This window comes from Equus asinus, chromosome 9 (genome assembly GCF_041296235.1).
Source record: "Equus asinus isolate D_3611 breed Donkey chromosome 9, EquAss-T2T_v2, whole genome shotgun sequence".
Taxonomy (NCBI): domain Eukaryota; kingdom Metazoa; phylum Chordata; class Mammalia; order Perissodactyla; family Equidae; genus Equus; species Equus asinus.
The window spans coordinates 38010305-38027471 of NC_091798.1; the positions used below are offsets into that span (position 1 = coordinate 38010305).

The window sequence follows — 17167 nt, forward strand, 5'->3', positions numbered from 1 at the left end:
TAGAGTAGATGTTATTGGGGAGATAGGGGGTGACGTGATGGGTGACTTGTATTTTCTAAGTAAAACTCAGCAATGTGTGGCTCTGTCAACCCAGGGGAAGCAGGTAGGTCCTGAATGTGTTAGGCGGCTGTTGGGCATGGGCTCTACGCTGTGCTAGCCAGACCTATCAGCAGCACTGCCACCACGGATTTTAATTAAGGAGGGAACAAGAAGGCCCAAAACAGGAGATAGGACAAAGTGATGTCACAGAAGCACAGTGAGGCAACTACGCCATCTTTAGCGGCCACAGGATGGCCCTGCTGTTGTTCTGTAGAAATGACAGCAGTGATGGTGGTCTGTTATTCTATCATATATATTTTTTTCACAAAGAATGAAGAAGTCAACAGTATTCACCTCAGTGTTCTTTGCTTTAAAATGTCTTGGGAGAAAATATTTTGAAATAAATGTTTAGAGTAAAAAATATAATCTTAAGACCAACAACCTGAAATGCCTGGTATGTTTAAAAAAAAAGGTCTCCTCATCACAAAATAATATTCTTATTCTCATCAACCGTGAACTAAAGAATTCTGGAAACCTAAAAGCAGTTCTTCCAGAAGCTATGTCTAGCAAGGCTATACATTTTCTGTTTACTACTGACAGATCCAACTGAAGATGGACCACGCACACTCATGAGCAATTCAACTGGATGCAATATGCCTATAAGCAATTTGAGGTTGAGGTCTACATACCCTTTGTGGCAATAACTCACAAGGGGAAAAAACCCACAGACTATAATGCCTACCACCACTAAAGGACATTTTATTAACAGGCATGTTATTCTGATGGTGACAATCTTTAAGAGAGAAATATTTTTTAAATTATACTTATTGATAATATATTACTGTATAGTAAGTGATATGAGGGTTTACTAAAAGTAATTTTTTAAGTTAATTTTTATTGAGATTATGATAGTTTACAACCTTGTGAAATTTTAGTTGTACATTATTATTTGTCAGTTGTGTTGTAGGTGCACCACTTCACCCTTTGTGCCCACCCCTCCAGCCCCCTTTCCCCTGGTAGCCACTAATCTGTTCTCTTTGTCTACATGTTTAAATTCCTCATATGAGTGGAGTCATACAGAGATTGTCCTTCTCCATCTGGCTTATTTCACGTAACATAATTCCCTCAAGGTCCATCCATGTTGATGTGAATGGGATGATTTTATTCTTTTTTATGGCTGAGTAGTATTCCATTGTACATATATACCTTATCTTCTTTATCCAATCATCAGTTGACGGGCACTTAGATTGCTTCCACATCTTGGCTATTGTAAATAATGCTGCAATGAACATAGGAGTGCATGGGACTTCTGGAATTGCTGACTTCAAGCTCTTTGGATAGATACCTAGTAGTGGGATAGCTGGCTCATAGGGTATTTCTATTGTTAATTTTTTGAGAAATCCCCATACTGTTTTCCATAGTGGCTGCACCAGTTTGCATTCCCACCAGCAGTGTATGAGAATTCCTTTTTCTCCACAACGTCTCCAACATCTGTCACTTTTTGTTTGGGTTATTTTTGCCATTCTAAAGGGTGTAAGGTGATATCTTAGTGTAGTTTTGATTTGCATTTCCCTGATGATCAGTGATGATGAATATCTTTTCATGTGCCTATTAAAAGTAATTTTATTTCTAAAATTTAATATAATCTTTTCTCTCCTTTGTCTATCTTAAAAGCACTTACCTAAAACCAGGAACACCCACCAGAGCCAGTACTGACCATCAAAATATCCAGGGAAATAGGTAGAAAACTGAAAAATAAAGCAAAACATTTTATAGCAGCTTAGCAGGCACAATTTCACATTTTAACTTAAGGGCACACGAAACACAAGACTTGGTTACGCTAATACTGTCATTTAGCTCTTACAATAATTTTTAAAATAAGCAAAAGTATTTTATATATTACTGATTTGAAATGGTTACCATATATGTAAATATATTTCCTTTCATGCAAAAGCAATGTTGAAATATCGACCTTCCAGACTCCCTGTTTTGAAAGTGCTCACATCTGTTTTTTTTTAAATCTTTTTTTTGCACACATAATATCTGCCCTTCTAGAAATAGGTTTTGATGAGACTTTTACTTTGCTTACCCAGGACCAAAACAAACTATTTAACCTCCTTTCTAAGGAGCCCTCACATTCTCCTGCTCCTCCAGCCATGCCTTGACCTCGAAGCTTTAGCACATGCATCATGACAATCCCATTCCTTTGCCAGGGACTGACACGTTATTCTGACCAATGGGAACTGCGGGCTGCTGAGAAGGTTTCCCTGCTCTTAAAGAGAAAAGGAAGGGAAGAGATAGTTCCCCTTCTTCTGTTGAGCACTGCTGTGTTTATGATGTGATGTCTGAAACTGCCACAGCCATCTTAACCCTGAGGGAGGAGCAGCCAGACCTGCATGCTGAGCAGGAGTGTCAGTTTTCCCTGATGATGTCAATGAAACACTGATTTAACTAACCTCCCACCATGGCAGGCCTTGTTTTCTTGGGAAATAAATTTTCCCCACTGTTTTCTGAGCCATTTTGAGCTAGGTTTTCTGCTACTTGCAGACAAAGCCATCCTAGGGTACTGATACAAGTTGATTTATTCAATTCAGTTTAAAAATTTAGTTAAAAGTTTAGTAAAAAAAAGATTGGTAACTAATTTTATCTGTTTTCTATTGGGGGCTTTGGTGTCCAAGAGATTAACATAATTTAAACATTAAAATATAGTATTTTAGGGGCTGGCCCTGTGGCGTGGTGGTTGAGTTCAGTACATTCACTTCAGTGGCCCAGGTGTGGACCTACACTACTTGTGAGCCGTGCTGTGGCAGCAACCCACATGCAAAGTGGAGGAAGATAGGCACAGATGTTAGCTCAGGGCTAATCTTCCTCAAGCAAAAAAAGAGGAAGAGTAGCAACAGATGTTAGCTCAGGGCTAATCATCCTCAGCAAAAAAATAAAAAATAAACATATATAGTATTTTATTTCTTAACAAAATAACAATTAAGACTTAGAGAAGGAATGAAAAGCCTCTTTAGAGCTTGGGTTCTTAACCTAAAGTCCATGTTTTAAATGAGTGTATACCAGCCATCTGGGGAAAAAGCCCGTAACTTTTATCAGTCTCAAAGGAACTTGGAATCTTAAAAATGTTAACAACTGCTTTAGAATAAATATGTTTGAAAAACCCCAGGGGTTAGTCAACAGGCATTAATTAATTAATAATGCCAATTTATGATGAATACATTGGTTTTATCTATAAAGTTGACAACAGCAATAAAGATCTGAAATCAGAGAACACTTTGTTAAGAGACTAGATTTTTTACAATTTTAAATTACTTCACGCAATTCTAACTAATTGGTAATTCCCAAATCACTAAAGATCTCTAATTTAGAGATAAGGCCCCCTAACAGAGTAGCACCTGTTAATCAGTTTTGACTCCCCAAACATTTTGGCATAACCAGTGATGCTACTGATAACCAATCCTGGACAGGAGGAGAGAAGAGAAGGAGGAAGGAGGGAGAAGCCAGAAGTAAGGAGGGAAGAAGACAGACTAAAGCTTTAGCAGAATTAATGAGATAAATGCCTGCTTTTGATAAGCCACCAAAGAGGTGACAGCCTTCCTTTTATTATAAAAATAACTAATTTCAGAACATACACATATATCATCCTATTATATACATTAAGAACAGAGAAAGCAGCTGGTGAGCAATCTGCAGGACAGACGCCAGTGGGCCACAAATATTCACTACAAAGCTTGTGCGCGTGAGCCAAGTGCAACTGATTGAGGTTCAGCTTCATAAAACCAGTAAAAAGACAAACCAAAAACAATTTTAAAGGTTGAGATAGTGCAAAAAAAGCAAATGAGATAAAATCAAATATTTGAAGTTACTCTACTTGTTACCTCTCTATGGAGTCTATCTTTTCTGGTGTGCAACTTACCCTGACAATCAGGATCCACTTAATTAGAGAGAGACCAAATCCTGAAATGGCCCCATACCTTCCTGCAGCTGAGGTGGTCAGGCAAAAAGACAGGAAAAACCCGATCCAGTTAAAGAGGAATGCCACTGTAAAAGCAGAGAGGGAGAAAGCGTCAGTCGTGTCCTGTTCCCAAGGAGCAAGAGTGCCCTCTACCTTTGCTTCTGCTTAAACGGCTTTTCCAGGGATGAAAGACAGCCCAGCCTGCCATTGGGAATCCTCACCCCACCTCCACAAAACATCTATCCTTCCGTCTTCCTCCCAAAAGCAAACAAGAAAACATCCTCTCTGTCAGGTGTCACACTGTTACATCTACTCCTATTCACTTTCAAAAATGCCTTAGCATCCACCAAACTGTATACTTATGACTTGTGCCCTTTACTGTGTGTGTTACACTTCAGCAAATAAATGCCTTGAACATTAAATTAGTGCCCCCAAATAATCTGATTCAAGTCATTCATCCTCCTGCTTCTATAAAGTTTGACAGCTTATATAACATCATCTCTAAAAGTGTTGCACTTCCTTCATATCTTTTTAACACAGCAAGTAAAAGAAATGGTTGCTTACTTCTAAGTGAGGCACATGGAAAGATAAATGAAAAATAACATCAAGTAGGAAAAAAATCAGGCTGACTTTAATCCATTAGAATATAAAAGTTTGCAAGACGGAATTCATCAGACAAAGGCATTTAATTCCTGTCCTCAGGTCAGGTACGAGTAGAAGCAACGCTAAGGGGCCCTGCAGGCCTGAAAGATGAGGCTTAGCTCACGTAAAAACGCAGCATCCCCATAACTGCTTTAATTATATTTTCCGCAGATATTCACAGAAATAGAACATGAAGAGAAAGGACGTTAAGATAAAAGTGTACTAAGCTCTGAATATCTCAGTAAAAGGGATCAAACAAATAGAATGTATTAAAATATTAGCTCAAATAGTTATTTTAATTCAGTCAGATTCACCCATAATCCAAAGCATTCTGGGTTGTGGAAAATGGCTCTGCTATGTGTAAATACTTACTGAAAAAAGTTAACATGAAAATCCCATCGTTTCCTATCCTCAGCTGGTCAGCATCATCAAAATCATCCCGACCCACAAAATCCTCATCCTAAATGAAAGGAAAAACAGTAAGGTAAATCACAATGTACTATTTCTAGGCAAAGGAAAGATATCAAAAAAAAAAGAGAAAGAGGGGCTGGTCCCATGGCCTAGCGGTTAAGTTTGCGGGCTCTGCTTCGGCGGCCCAGGGTTTCGCCGGTTCGGATCCTGGGCGTGGACACGGCACCACTCATCAGGCCACGTTGAGGTGGCACCCCACATGCCACAACTAGAAGGACCCACAACTAAAAATATACAACCATGTACCGGGGAGATTTAGGGAAGAAAAAGCAGGAAAAAAAAAAGAAAAAGATTGGCAACAGTTATTAGCTCACGTGCCAATCTTTAAAAAAAAGAGAAAAAAAGAGAAAGGGACAAAAGTGAGAACCAGGAGAAGATGTACTGCTTTGGCTCAATTCAAAATGTAGCATTAAGGCTCAGGATGTGCTAAAAATTTCATTTTGTCTTATAAGTAAAAGACATAATTAGAGAAAAAAACAAATCTTTCTCCTATCTCCATAGTTTTCTAAACAAAAGGAATTTTTCATATTATAACCAAGTTCTTTAACGAAACACTTCAAAAATTAGGAAGTTCACAAAACACTACTCACTCTTTCTTTTTTGTACCTAAAAAAAGGATCTTTTGTATCTTTTATTGCTAAAGAAAAGAAAAAGGAAGGGCCGGCCCCGTGGTCAAGTGGTTAAGTTCGAGCACTCTGCTTTGGCGGCCCAGGGTTTCGCAGGTTCAGATCCTGGACACGGACATGGCACCGCTCATCAGGCCACACTGAGGCGGCATCCCACATGCTACAACTAGAAGGACTCACAACTAAAAATACGCAACTGTGTACCAAGGAGCTTTGGGGAGAAAAAGGGAAAAAAATAAAATCTTTAAAAAAAAAAAAAGAAAGAAAGAAAAAGAAGAACATTTATTTACACATGCGGCTGAAGTTCTAGTAATCCATATCAGTAATCTAGGGCCTATTTAGGGCTCAGAATGTTAGTAATCCAGGGCTTATTAAGGAGATAGCTCAAGTGCTTTATGAAACTGACATGGGGAAAAAAGGACAGCATGGCCACACATGAAGAGTCTACAGGGCTGCCCACTGCCCAGCTCCATAACCATTGTTTACACTGGTATACGTCTGAAACAACCCCACCTCTAACCTTATTGGCGGATAGCATCCCTTCCATCCTAACTTGAAAACATAACATTGCAAGTCTAGAAGGAATATGATCTTGACACCAACTTATGTAGCCTACCTTTTCAACAGACGTAGGTATGTGTCAAGAAATTGAAAAATAAATGAATATACGCTTCAAAGTAAAAGTAGTAGACTTGTACACAGTCCAATGAGGGTTCCTCAAATGAAAAAAAAAACCCAAGGGGCTGGCCCCATGGCATAGTGGTTAACCTCGGCGTGCTCTACTTTGGTGGCCCAGGTTCAGTTCCTGGGCACAGTCCGACACCACTTGTTGGTGGTCATGCTGTGGCAGCAATTCACATAAAAAATGGAGGAAGACTGGCACAGATGTTAGCTCAGGGCAAATCTTCCTCAGAAAAACAAAAACAAAAACAAAAACTTTAGGGAAAATAAAACTTGCCCTACACAGAAAAGAGGCTGGAAAATCCCTAAGGAGCTGTTCCCAGTAGTTCCCCTGGGGAATGGGAACTAGAGAAAGGGGAAGTGTCAGTGGCAGCCTGCATTTCTGAATTAACACATTTCATCTATTGCTTGAAATTTTTATAACAATGTGTTTGTGATCTATTTTTTAAAAAACAAAATACCTAGTATTCTAACTTCATACCAGCAAGATAAAAAAGGCGTTGCCAAATTAGAAAGTAATTCTGTGTTTTGCATAAGTACTCAAAGATATACTACAAAAATACATGGAAGTAATTTCAAACAATATTGCAAATGCCTTCTAATAGTTCTTCCTGTCACTGGTGTCTCTACTACCGGGATTCCTCCTACAAATTGTTGCCAAGTTAATGTTTCTAAAACACACACCAGTCTTACCACACACCCGGCTCTAAACCTCTGAAGGATTCTGTGACCTACACCCAAGTCTAAATGCCTCAGCCTAGCATTCAGAAGATTCTACAACCTACAGTTCTGGTCACAAACTCTTTGCTCAAGCAAAACCAACTACTGCATGCAAAGAACCTGCTCTGCACCTGGCTGAATTCATGCCTACTTTGTGGGCTTTTCCCTCTAGAATGTTCTTATGCATCAAAACCTGGGGCCCATTTCAAATCCCATCTTCTCCACAATCACACAGTAAGAAGTCACAGTTCTTAATACTCACTGCTCTTCTGCTGCTCCTGAGATATGGGTATTTGTGGGCCTTTTCTCCAGTGCGATTTTAAGCTCTTGTACGGCAGGAAGATTGCCTTATACAAAGCTTTCTACCTATCCACTGCAAAATACACAGCACATTGTATAACAAAGTGCTCTACACATTTGCTAATAACAGAACCATGTAAGAGGTTCCTAGATATGCACACTTGTCAAATAAAAGTATTCTAAAGAGTTCTGTGATTAACCAGAACTAACCTCCTGGTCTATTTCCATGGGACAGTTACCATATATTCCAATAGGTTTACAGAGTACAGACAGTCTGCACTTTGGAGCCTAGAATATCTGGGTTTGACTCTCACCTATGCTACTTATTGGCTATATGACTTGGGGCAAATTACTTAATCTTTCTGGGCCTCAATTTTTGCATCTATAAAATGGGGATAACATAATCTCTACCTTGCGAGGTTATTGTGAGGACTGGAAACATTATTTAAAATATAGAAAAGCACCAAGCACAGTACCAAGCATGTCATTTGCTCCCAATACATGGTAATTATATTAAGACTGTTTGCCCTTAGACAATAAGCTCCATGAGGATTCTTAGCTTCTCCCTGGCCACTTACAGGGACTGAACGCATATCACCATGTAGCATGAGCCTAGTCTGAGCTTATAAACTATTATTTCTGCCAAGCAGTGGCTTTAGGAGCTCCACTCCGCATTGGAGGTGTGGTCTGTAAACAGTCCACTACCCTAAAGCCTGAACTTCTGGGGCCTGTGCCACTGCACTATGCAGACTGAGCTTCTATTCTTGTTCTTATCTTTCACTCTGGTTTCCTGCCAGAACTAGTGCCTGGAACCCTGATCGCCCCACATTCCTGGGGACTGGATCCGGTTCCCTATTCTCTCAACGTCTGGCCCAAGGCCCTACCTGCATCAGCTTCAACCTGGATGAATATTTATGAAACCACATCTATATCACTTACAGGTCTCACATCAAGAACCAAGAGTGCCCAAAAGTCTCCATCTGGCTTTCATCACCCCCATTCCCACTCCCATGAATCAGCATCAGGCCAGATGGGATCTGAATTCACTCTGCCCCCCAGATGGCATGATCTGGACTGCTGTGGCACAGGGTTCATCAAGGTGATTGCTGGGGCCCTTTTATGAGTTTAAGTCTTAGAAGGTGCACTTATTGACTCTCTCCATAGGTTTCTCTAGCAGCTATCTACCTAAGACCAAAATAGTAAGTGTGCAGAATGAAGGCAAAGTCAGTGTGTCTCCTAAATCAGCTCCTGCTCCAAGATGTTTCAGCCATGCCAGGAGACCTGAGAAAGTGGTGGGATAGTAGAGACAGAGGGAAAATGAGCTGGCTTGACTAGTGATTTTCTGTTCATTTGGAACTTTTACCCTATCATTTTCAGGAAGAGGTGAGTTTACTATCCCAAAAGAAAATGTACTTGTTTTTTAAAATTAGCTGTACTTTCACTAACCAATATAATCATAAATAATAAATCAAAAGTGGATAATGAAAAAGAACTTAATTCCCATAAAGCAGCCATTAAGTAACACGATAAACCGGACTTACTCTTCCAGGAACCAAAGGGATAGTAGCTTCAGCCTTGGTTCTCTCGGCTTCATCATAAGTGGGCAGTGTTGTGGCCACATTGTAAGATGGGGGCTTTGGAAACCCAGACTCATCTTTGTAGTCAAAATATGCTGCAGAATAAAAAGGCAGTCACAGACATCTGATGATTAGCTGAACGGAGGAAGACGAGGATTTCCACTAACTCTGGCAAACAAAAACCGGCCATCCCTTTAATTGTACATACAGAATAACTGAATCAAAAGGTTTACTGATGACTATGAGATGGGCAGTGATTTTCAAAGTGATCCACTTTTCAATTATTTAAATTCCAGGCTCACTTTGCGCCCCCTTCCAAGTGCTTTGAACACTTTTTCCCACTGTTATGTGGTGTGTTCATATTAACATAAGGAAATGTTCATATTGACATAAGGAAAACATTTAAGCTAAAAGGACTTCACGTATGTGTTTGTCAATCTGTACCATGGTTTCCTCTCATTAAAAACATAAAAAAATAAAATTCATTTCTCACAGGTTTGTTTTAGCACTTTGATTCTTTCACGTTATTTTTACTATATATTATTTTCTACGCTGTGCCTAAGGTAACTAATTCAGTTACAGAACCATTATTTATCTGTATTAAATCTTTCATTTCCTCTTTTTAACATTGCACTTCATTTCATTGACCTTTATTACAAAAGATTCAATAGTTATTATTAGAAAAGATCTATTTACAAATAAATTAAATTTCTAAGCAATTTTTGGAAAAACAAGAATTGTGAAAAAATTCCTGTAGTTCATCAAGATTAACATTTTTCTTTCTTCTTTCCCTCTTTGGTTAATTGTAATTAACTTCCAAAATTTTTACCATAATATATTCTCAAAATTATCAATCAATACTATTCACTTCATTAACAGAAAAAAGGAGAGTACTTCTACTGTCTTGATATGGGCACAAAAAGCAGTTGATAAAATTCAACAACTACTAAAAATAAAAACACTTAGCAAATTAAGAATGAAAGAAAACTTTCTTAATCTGATCACAAGTCCTAGGAAAAACCTAGAATAAACATAATTAATTTTAAATTATTAAAAGCTTTCTCCAAGATTAGAGAATTAGCTGAAAATGCCCACTATCACCACTTCTAATCAAACATTATCTTAGAGGTCCTATTAGTTGGTACAATATGTCAAAAAGAAAAAGAAATATAAGGATTGGGAAAGAAGAAATAATTGTCCTTAATCATGGATGACATGACTGTATATGTAGAAAATCCAAAAGTATCTATAAAGCTATTAGAATTACTATATGAATTTAGCAAAGTCTCTGGATACACAGTTAATGCAAGCTATCAACTGTATTTCCACATGCCAGCAACAAATAAAAATGAACTTATATATGGACTATTTACAAGAGCACCAAATTATACTGAATATATAATAAATATATACATATAAATCTAATTTTACATTATAAATCTAATTACTCTACATATAAACCTAATAAAAGATGTACAAGACCTATAAAATGAAAATTATAAAATATTATTGAGAGAAATTAAAGAAGACCTGAATATACGGAGGGATATATCATGTTTATAGACTGGAAGATGCAATATTATAAAGAGGTTAATTCTCTTCAAACTCACCCACAGATTCAGTGCAATCTCAACTAACATTCCAGCAGTGTTTTTGTTTGTTTTGTTCCATTTTATAGAAATTGGCAAGCTGATTCTAAAATGAATATGGCAATGCAAAAGGCCAAGAAGAACTAAAGGAACCTTGAACAACAAAAAGGCTAAGCGACCTACACCACCAGAAGTCAAGATCATGAAGCTCTAGACCAAACAACAGAACACTGAGTCCAGAACGTCTCCACACATACACGGGCACCTGATTTATGACACTGCAGTGCAGAAAAAATGGTCTTTTCAATAAATGGTGCTGGACCAAAAGGATATCCTTATGGAAAAACAAATTATCTTGACCACTACCTGACACTACACAGAACAAACAGCTCCAGGTGGAATACAGATCTAAATGGGAAAAATAAAATGTCAAAGCTTTTAGAAGAAAATACAGGAAAATGTGTCATCGAAACGAAAGCTGCGACTTAATGCAATTTAAGAAACTTCTGGGATTTTTTTCCATGTCAAAATAACTATTTAACATATGGATACACATATACATACATACATATACATTATAAAAATTCGATATATAATTCCCTTTAAATCAAACCTTACCAAGAAGGCATATTACAAATTGAAATGCACAGTTTGAATTAGCCTGTTGTCAAAGTAATTCTGAATACATGAATAAAACTGACAGCTACTACTTTAAGACCAGGAAAATCAAGAACATTTTTATTTCTCTACTTCAAAAGATTTTTCAAAAATGGGATCCATCAATATAGATATCTCATATAATTTAAGTTTCCATGAGAAGTTTAATGTGACAGTCTTTTCAAGTTTATTTAGTATATTTAAAACAAAAAAATTCAATATTTTTAAATGTACGCACCACAAATTAAAATAACCATAGGTAAAGTGAATACACAAAACAATGATTTGTGCTTTTTTCTCCCCACCGTTTCTAACCATTTTTCTCATAAATGAACTAACAGGTACACACAGTCAACATTTATGTAAAGAAATAAACAATGTTAATTTAACAAAGGGGAGAAGTGCCATTTTAGAGGTTTACTTAAAAAAGAAAGGTAAAGTAAAAATGGAAAACCCCAGTTCATAAATAATCAAAAATTAATGTTCGTGAGTAACTTACAATCTCTAAAAACATACTTCCCTGACACCTCATTTATGTGGAACTCAGAAAGCTCAGCAGAAACCCAGAAAGTTAAGGGTTTTTTTCATTTTTTTTTTTAAGGCCTCTGTGTAGTCAGATGAAATACCACAAAACCCAAAGTCTTTATTTAAGAGAGAGTTCTTCAGGCCTTATCCTAGAAACTGTGTATGTTTACTTTATACCCAATCTTAAGAAGTTCTGTTATTTGCTGTTGAGGTCCACAGCAAGATTAACAAAAACAAAAGAGAAAGAGGTAAAGGGACCTCAGGCCGACAGCAATGCCATCTGACGACCAGGGGGGAATTTAATTCTTGCAGCAAAAAGTTCTACAAATCTCAATGAATAAAAGCATCACTGTACTACAGAACGAAATATCTACCAGAGAAGGTTTCTGATTGTAATCCCTAAATCGTAAAGAAAAATTTAAACAAAGAACATGAGGTATAAATGAATAAGGTAGCGAGAAGCTGTTGGAGAAAGATTTCTATCTAAAATGATTAAGTTTCTATAATTACAGAAAGTAGAAACTCAAATATTCAGAAAAAATTAACTTCTAATGAATCTGGAAAGCTAAATTAAAGGGTTTTACCCTTAATAAAACGGGAATCCAACTTATTACTAATCAGTGGGGGTTTCCACTGGATGTAGTAAATGGAAGAGCAGAACGGACAGTCTGGGCAGGAGTGAGTGAAGAGAGCCTAGCACCGTGATTCTTCTCCAAGTCCTGGTCTTCTAGTCTGAACCTGATTCCACGAGGCACACTAGACTTCTTCCAAAACCTTAATTTAGCACTGTTAGTTTCAGATGCTTACAAATAAAAGAATCTTAACTAATACAAGGAGACAGGGTTCAGAATTTGAAGCCAGAGTGGAGGTGAGAACAGAGGTGAGGACCTATGTTCCTCCTAATTAGAACGGCAGTGTTAGGAGCACAGAGATTATCAATGGATTTAACCTCACACCAAACAACAGCTGCCTGGAGTGCTATATTGAAAAGGATTCTAAGGCTGCATTTGGGATGAATGCTGTCTTCAACTGTCTATCTACCCTGGTGTGGGTTGGGTTTAGTGGTGGCACCATGGGCCATGTACTTGCCACTCTGCCACAGTTCTGTTTTAGACAACATGGAAGAGGTTCCATCAAAACTCATCAACTTTCAGCAATTAAAGCAGAACTGATTATCAGGAGGCTCTAGTCCTTAACTACTAAGATTTTCTTTCTTCTCCTCCATCCCTTCTACAAATTTACGCAAAAATTAAAAAGAGAATCTGGCATACATGAGAAGACAAAAGGTTAATTAAGGAGGGTTTAAACTACGAGGAACGTTTAAACTATGAGGAACAGGCTGAAAGAGCTGGGAGACTTCTAGTTTCTTTATTAAGAATTTACTAGCATAAAAGAAATCTACCATACTATAGTACCAAGTCATAGGCACTAGAATTATAAAGAGGAAGACAGCTAATGAAAAAACTACAAAAAGAACAAAAATCAGGTGATCACCTGGTTTCTGAATTTCTACTTCCTTTATATGAAGAGTGTGTTGGAGTAAAATTGAGTTCCATAAAAAAGCCACACTGAAATGGGGTTTTATCTGTTTTTAGAATAGTAAGGCGTTTTTTCAGTTCAAGTTACAAAATAAAAATAACGTGAAAGACTTCTTAAGGAAAGCTGAGGCAAAGGCGAATACCAATAAACACTTACTAGACGAAAGTTTACAGCTCAGTGCATTTCAAGAGTTGAGCAGCCACCTGGTCCTGTGACCTACCTGCGCTCTCCGCAGAGATGCTGCTGTACGGTGGAGGAGCGTCGCCGGTGGCCTGCTCCGGCTCTCCTGGCTCTTCCTCATTCTGCAACTAAACAAACATTTCACACTTTAATGCAAGTATAAAGCCAATTAGAGAGAGAAAAACCTGAAAATTGGAATAGCCTTTCTGGAAAGCTACTGGGCAAAGTGTTTCAAAAGCCTTAAAATGTGGAAATCCTTTAGAGTATTCTACTCCCAGGAATTTATCCTAAGGAAATAATCAGACAAAGAGCAAAAAAGGTAGATATAAATGCCATTGCAGCAAAAATCACAATCTAAGTTCCAATCATACAGATTTATTAAATAAACTGCAGTTCATCTCACAAAGGACTACTAAGCAGCCATAAAAATGAAACTGAAGAAAATTTGACGACTTCGATTAATGTTTATGCTGTACTGTTACATGAAAAGAACAAAATTTACCAAACAGTACACATCATATAATTTGGTTTTGAAAGACAGATATGTGATGGAAAGAAGATCTAGAATGACAGACATCTACAGTTTACACTGTTTATCTCTAGATGATATGATGATAGGGGAATTTTCCCTTTTCGTTGTTGATACGTATGTTCTAATTTTTCGTAAGGAAGATTTATCATGTATAATTTTTAAGTGAGAAAAATAATCTAATAATAATCTGTTAAGACAAAGACAAATCACAGCAAAGCAAGGTTTACCATCATCTTCAGTTTGCACACAGAAATTAAATCTTAAATAATAGAGACATTTACAAAAACATAAAATTCTACCTAATTCTACATGTAACCTCTGTCAGTACAACCTCTCCTTCGCTATCTCGGCAACTTTCTTGCTGGTCAGATCTACAGCTCCAGTTACTTTAAATAACTCACACTGAAAGTGCATCTTCCTGCCACTGCCGGTCTGGATAGTCTACCCAACTCATCTTCACAGAACAAAGACATCTGACTTAATTTTTCCAGTGTGACTACAGACTACAGCTCATTTAGAAGATGAACTGGCTGAGAATGGGAGTCAATCTGCAAAGCAATAAAAGAACACTTATCGGTATAACTGACTTGGGGGTGTGGGTCCCGGCTGTGTACCATCATGATACACAGAGCCAACTGAGCCACCTGTAAAATACACACCCCTCTAAACCAACTACTACAAAGAACTCTATCTTGAATTGATACAGAAAAGCAGAGAGCCTGACCTGTGGTAACATGAAATAGAGCTCCCTAATTCATTTAATTTTAACCAACTGTCTCAGTCTCCAATTCCTATGCTACAATATTGGAAGTCAACAAAACGTTTCTGATTAATGCTGCAAAGCATTCCATTTCAAACAAATTCTTATGCCAAATTTTCATCAACACTACCATCTGGGCACATTTCTTTGAACCCTAGTAATCTAATGTTAAACTTAAGGCACTCCCAAAATAACTGTATTATAACTAAGATGAATTTTCCTTTTAAAGGCAGGCATATGGTCAAAACAGCTACAGGGAAGCCAAATGTTCCTGGGACCCCAAATCAGTGAATTATTTAAATAGAGTTCCTGGGGTCGTGGTGCACTTGGAATACTTTTAACATTATCTGAAGCTCTAGACAGGGTATTCTCAGCCTGCTCCCACCTAACCTCTTGTTTCCTGGGAACGTCTTGAAAAGAAGCAAAAAAGCAGCAAAAACAGAGGCCAACAAGGACTTTTCAAGAATGCCGCCTTAATACACCGTAGCCAGTACTGTTCTTTATTTAAACCTAGCTTGCCATTTTTTGACCCATTTTACATTTCCTGAGCTTAGTCAAATAATCACGTTACCTCTACATAATTTAGGTTTTAGAAGGAAGCATGGCAATTCTAAGAAATACAGAAGTCCAAAGAATAAAGAGGTCTTATACACCCGTATCTATAAGATAGACTGCCTGTCTCCTAGCAACCTGGAAATGTGAAATTTGATCATCCCACGCCAGGGTAACAGATAACAGAGCAAAGAAATTCCAGTCGTCTCAGAAACCCACATTTTCTCTTCAGTGAAGAAAAAAGAAACACTTCCAGGTGAACTTCTTTTGCTCCATTAAAATTCACCACTTTAGAATCATGTACTAATATTATTTCCAACTGAAAACAAAAACAAAACAAAAAAACACCCACTCTGACTGTGGAGGCTCCATAAACTGGGATGATCCCAGGACCTCAGTACAGACTTCCCAATTCTGGCTTGCTTTCTGTAACACTGGTGACAAGTTTAGGCTCCATCAAGAAAGGTGCTTAAAATAAACTACCACAACGTGGGAGGAAAAGAGGCAATCGCCTTCAAAAAGTATTTAGTGACCACCATCTGTGTGAATAACGACTTGCTAAACAACAGAATCCCTAAGTATACATCTTTTACACCCTGGGGGCATCTACAGCCATTAATTTGGCTCTGCCAGTCAAACAAGTCGCAGCCACTAACAAGGGGGGATGTATGCACCAGAACTCATCTATAAGGCTATGAAACTGGTTACTCGGTTTCAAAATGTATTTTTAAGGTCCCCTTTTCTGTCCTTGGGAACCCTTCCTGGCAGCCCTCCCTCCACATCCCTGGCCTCAGGGATCTGTGGGCTCTCTCCTGAGGTTCTCTCAGAGAATAAACTGTCACTTCGGGGCTGGTGTTAGAAAGACGCCCAGACTCTTCTATCAACTGGTCACTGGGAGCCCAAGTCCAATCCACCTGTCACAGAGCCCCGGTTGTAAGGGACACTGTCAGAGGCTGGTGTGAGAAGTGGTGGGACCCTCCACTCCCTCCCTGCACAGTGCCACTGGGAGGGGGGGATCCTTTGATTGTGTATTTGTGACAGATGATAAATACCTGTTGGAGACTGGAATCTTCTCTGTCATATAATTTTTTTTAACAATTATGATCAATTTTTCTTATCTCCAAATGAGATTTAAGTGGTATTTTTTCCAAATAGGATTATACAATTAACTATGGCTGCCATTATAAAGTATTGAGTTTAGTACAAAACTACTTATAACTACCTATGTCTCCATCACGGAGATAGGAATAATCATCTGAAAATTTATGTGGCCTTTCTCTTTACCACACGCCAGGCTGTGCGCTCACTTCCCCTTTCCCGATTATCTGTGCTCTGCTCTACACTCTAACAACCCTGTCACGGCTCCCCAGGAGAACCCTTGAACTCTCCATGTTCTCTAGATATATCACAACCTGCTGTGCTACCTCTTGGCCTTGATCACCCTCAATTTATTTTTTTAATATTCACCCACAAATAGGTGTTAATAATGTTTTGTCCTCTAGGTTGAGCCTCTGAAATGTAGCACGTCTAAAACAAACGGTGTTTTCCTTCATACCACATTCCTCTGTACCCTATCTGCACTGTTGCTATCAGAAATAATAAGATACAACATTTTAGCTAAACAACAGTTTACAGAATCTCCCATAAAGAAATCACACATGGCTCTAGTGCTAACAGAAGCAAACCTGAATTTCACAAGTTTAAAGACACTTATACGCTACAGGTTTAAATCCTTATTTGAGTTCCAACCCCAGCCAGGTGGCTTCCTCACTGCCCTTCCCTAAGTAGTTCTAAAGACGATCTTCCATTTAGAAAGGAG

At 38.1% G+C, this 17167-nt stretch overlaps 1 protein-coding gene across 1 annotated transcript in view; it reads right to left on the reverse strand.

Moving 5' to 3' along the window:
- NDFIP1 (Nedd4 family interacting protein 1) overlaps positions 1 to 17167 on the reverse strand; it is a 46493-nt gene that overhangs the window by 9263 nt on the left and 20063 nt on the right. Inside the window, exons 2-6 of the mRNA XM_044780686.2 lie at positions 13545 to 13632; positions 8979 to 9109; positions 5012 to 5099; positions 3959 to 4083; positions 1721 to 1787 (exon numbers count right to left, since the gene is read on the reverse strand). Coding sequence (XP_044636621.1) covers positions 1721 to 1787; positions 3959 to 4083; positions 5012 to 5099; positions 8979 to 9109; positions 13545 to 13632 — 499 coding nt within the window. The remainder of the gene's footprint in view (positions 1 to 1720; positions 1788 to 3958; positions 4084 to 5011; positions 5100 to 8978; positions 9110 to 13544; positions 13633 to 17167) is intronic.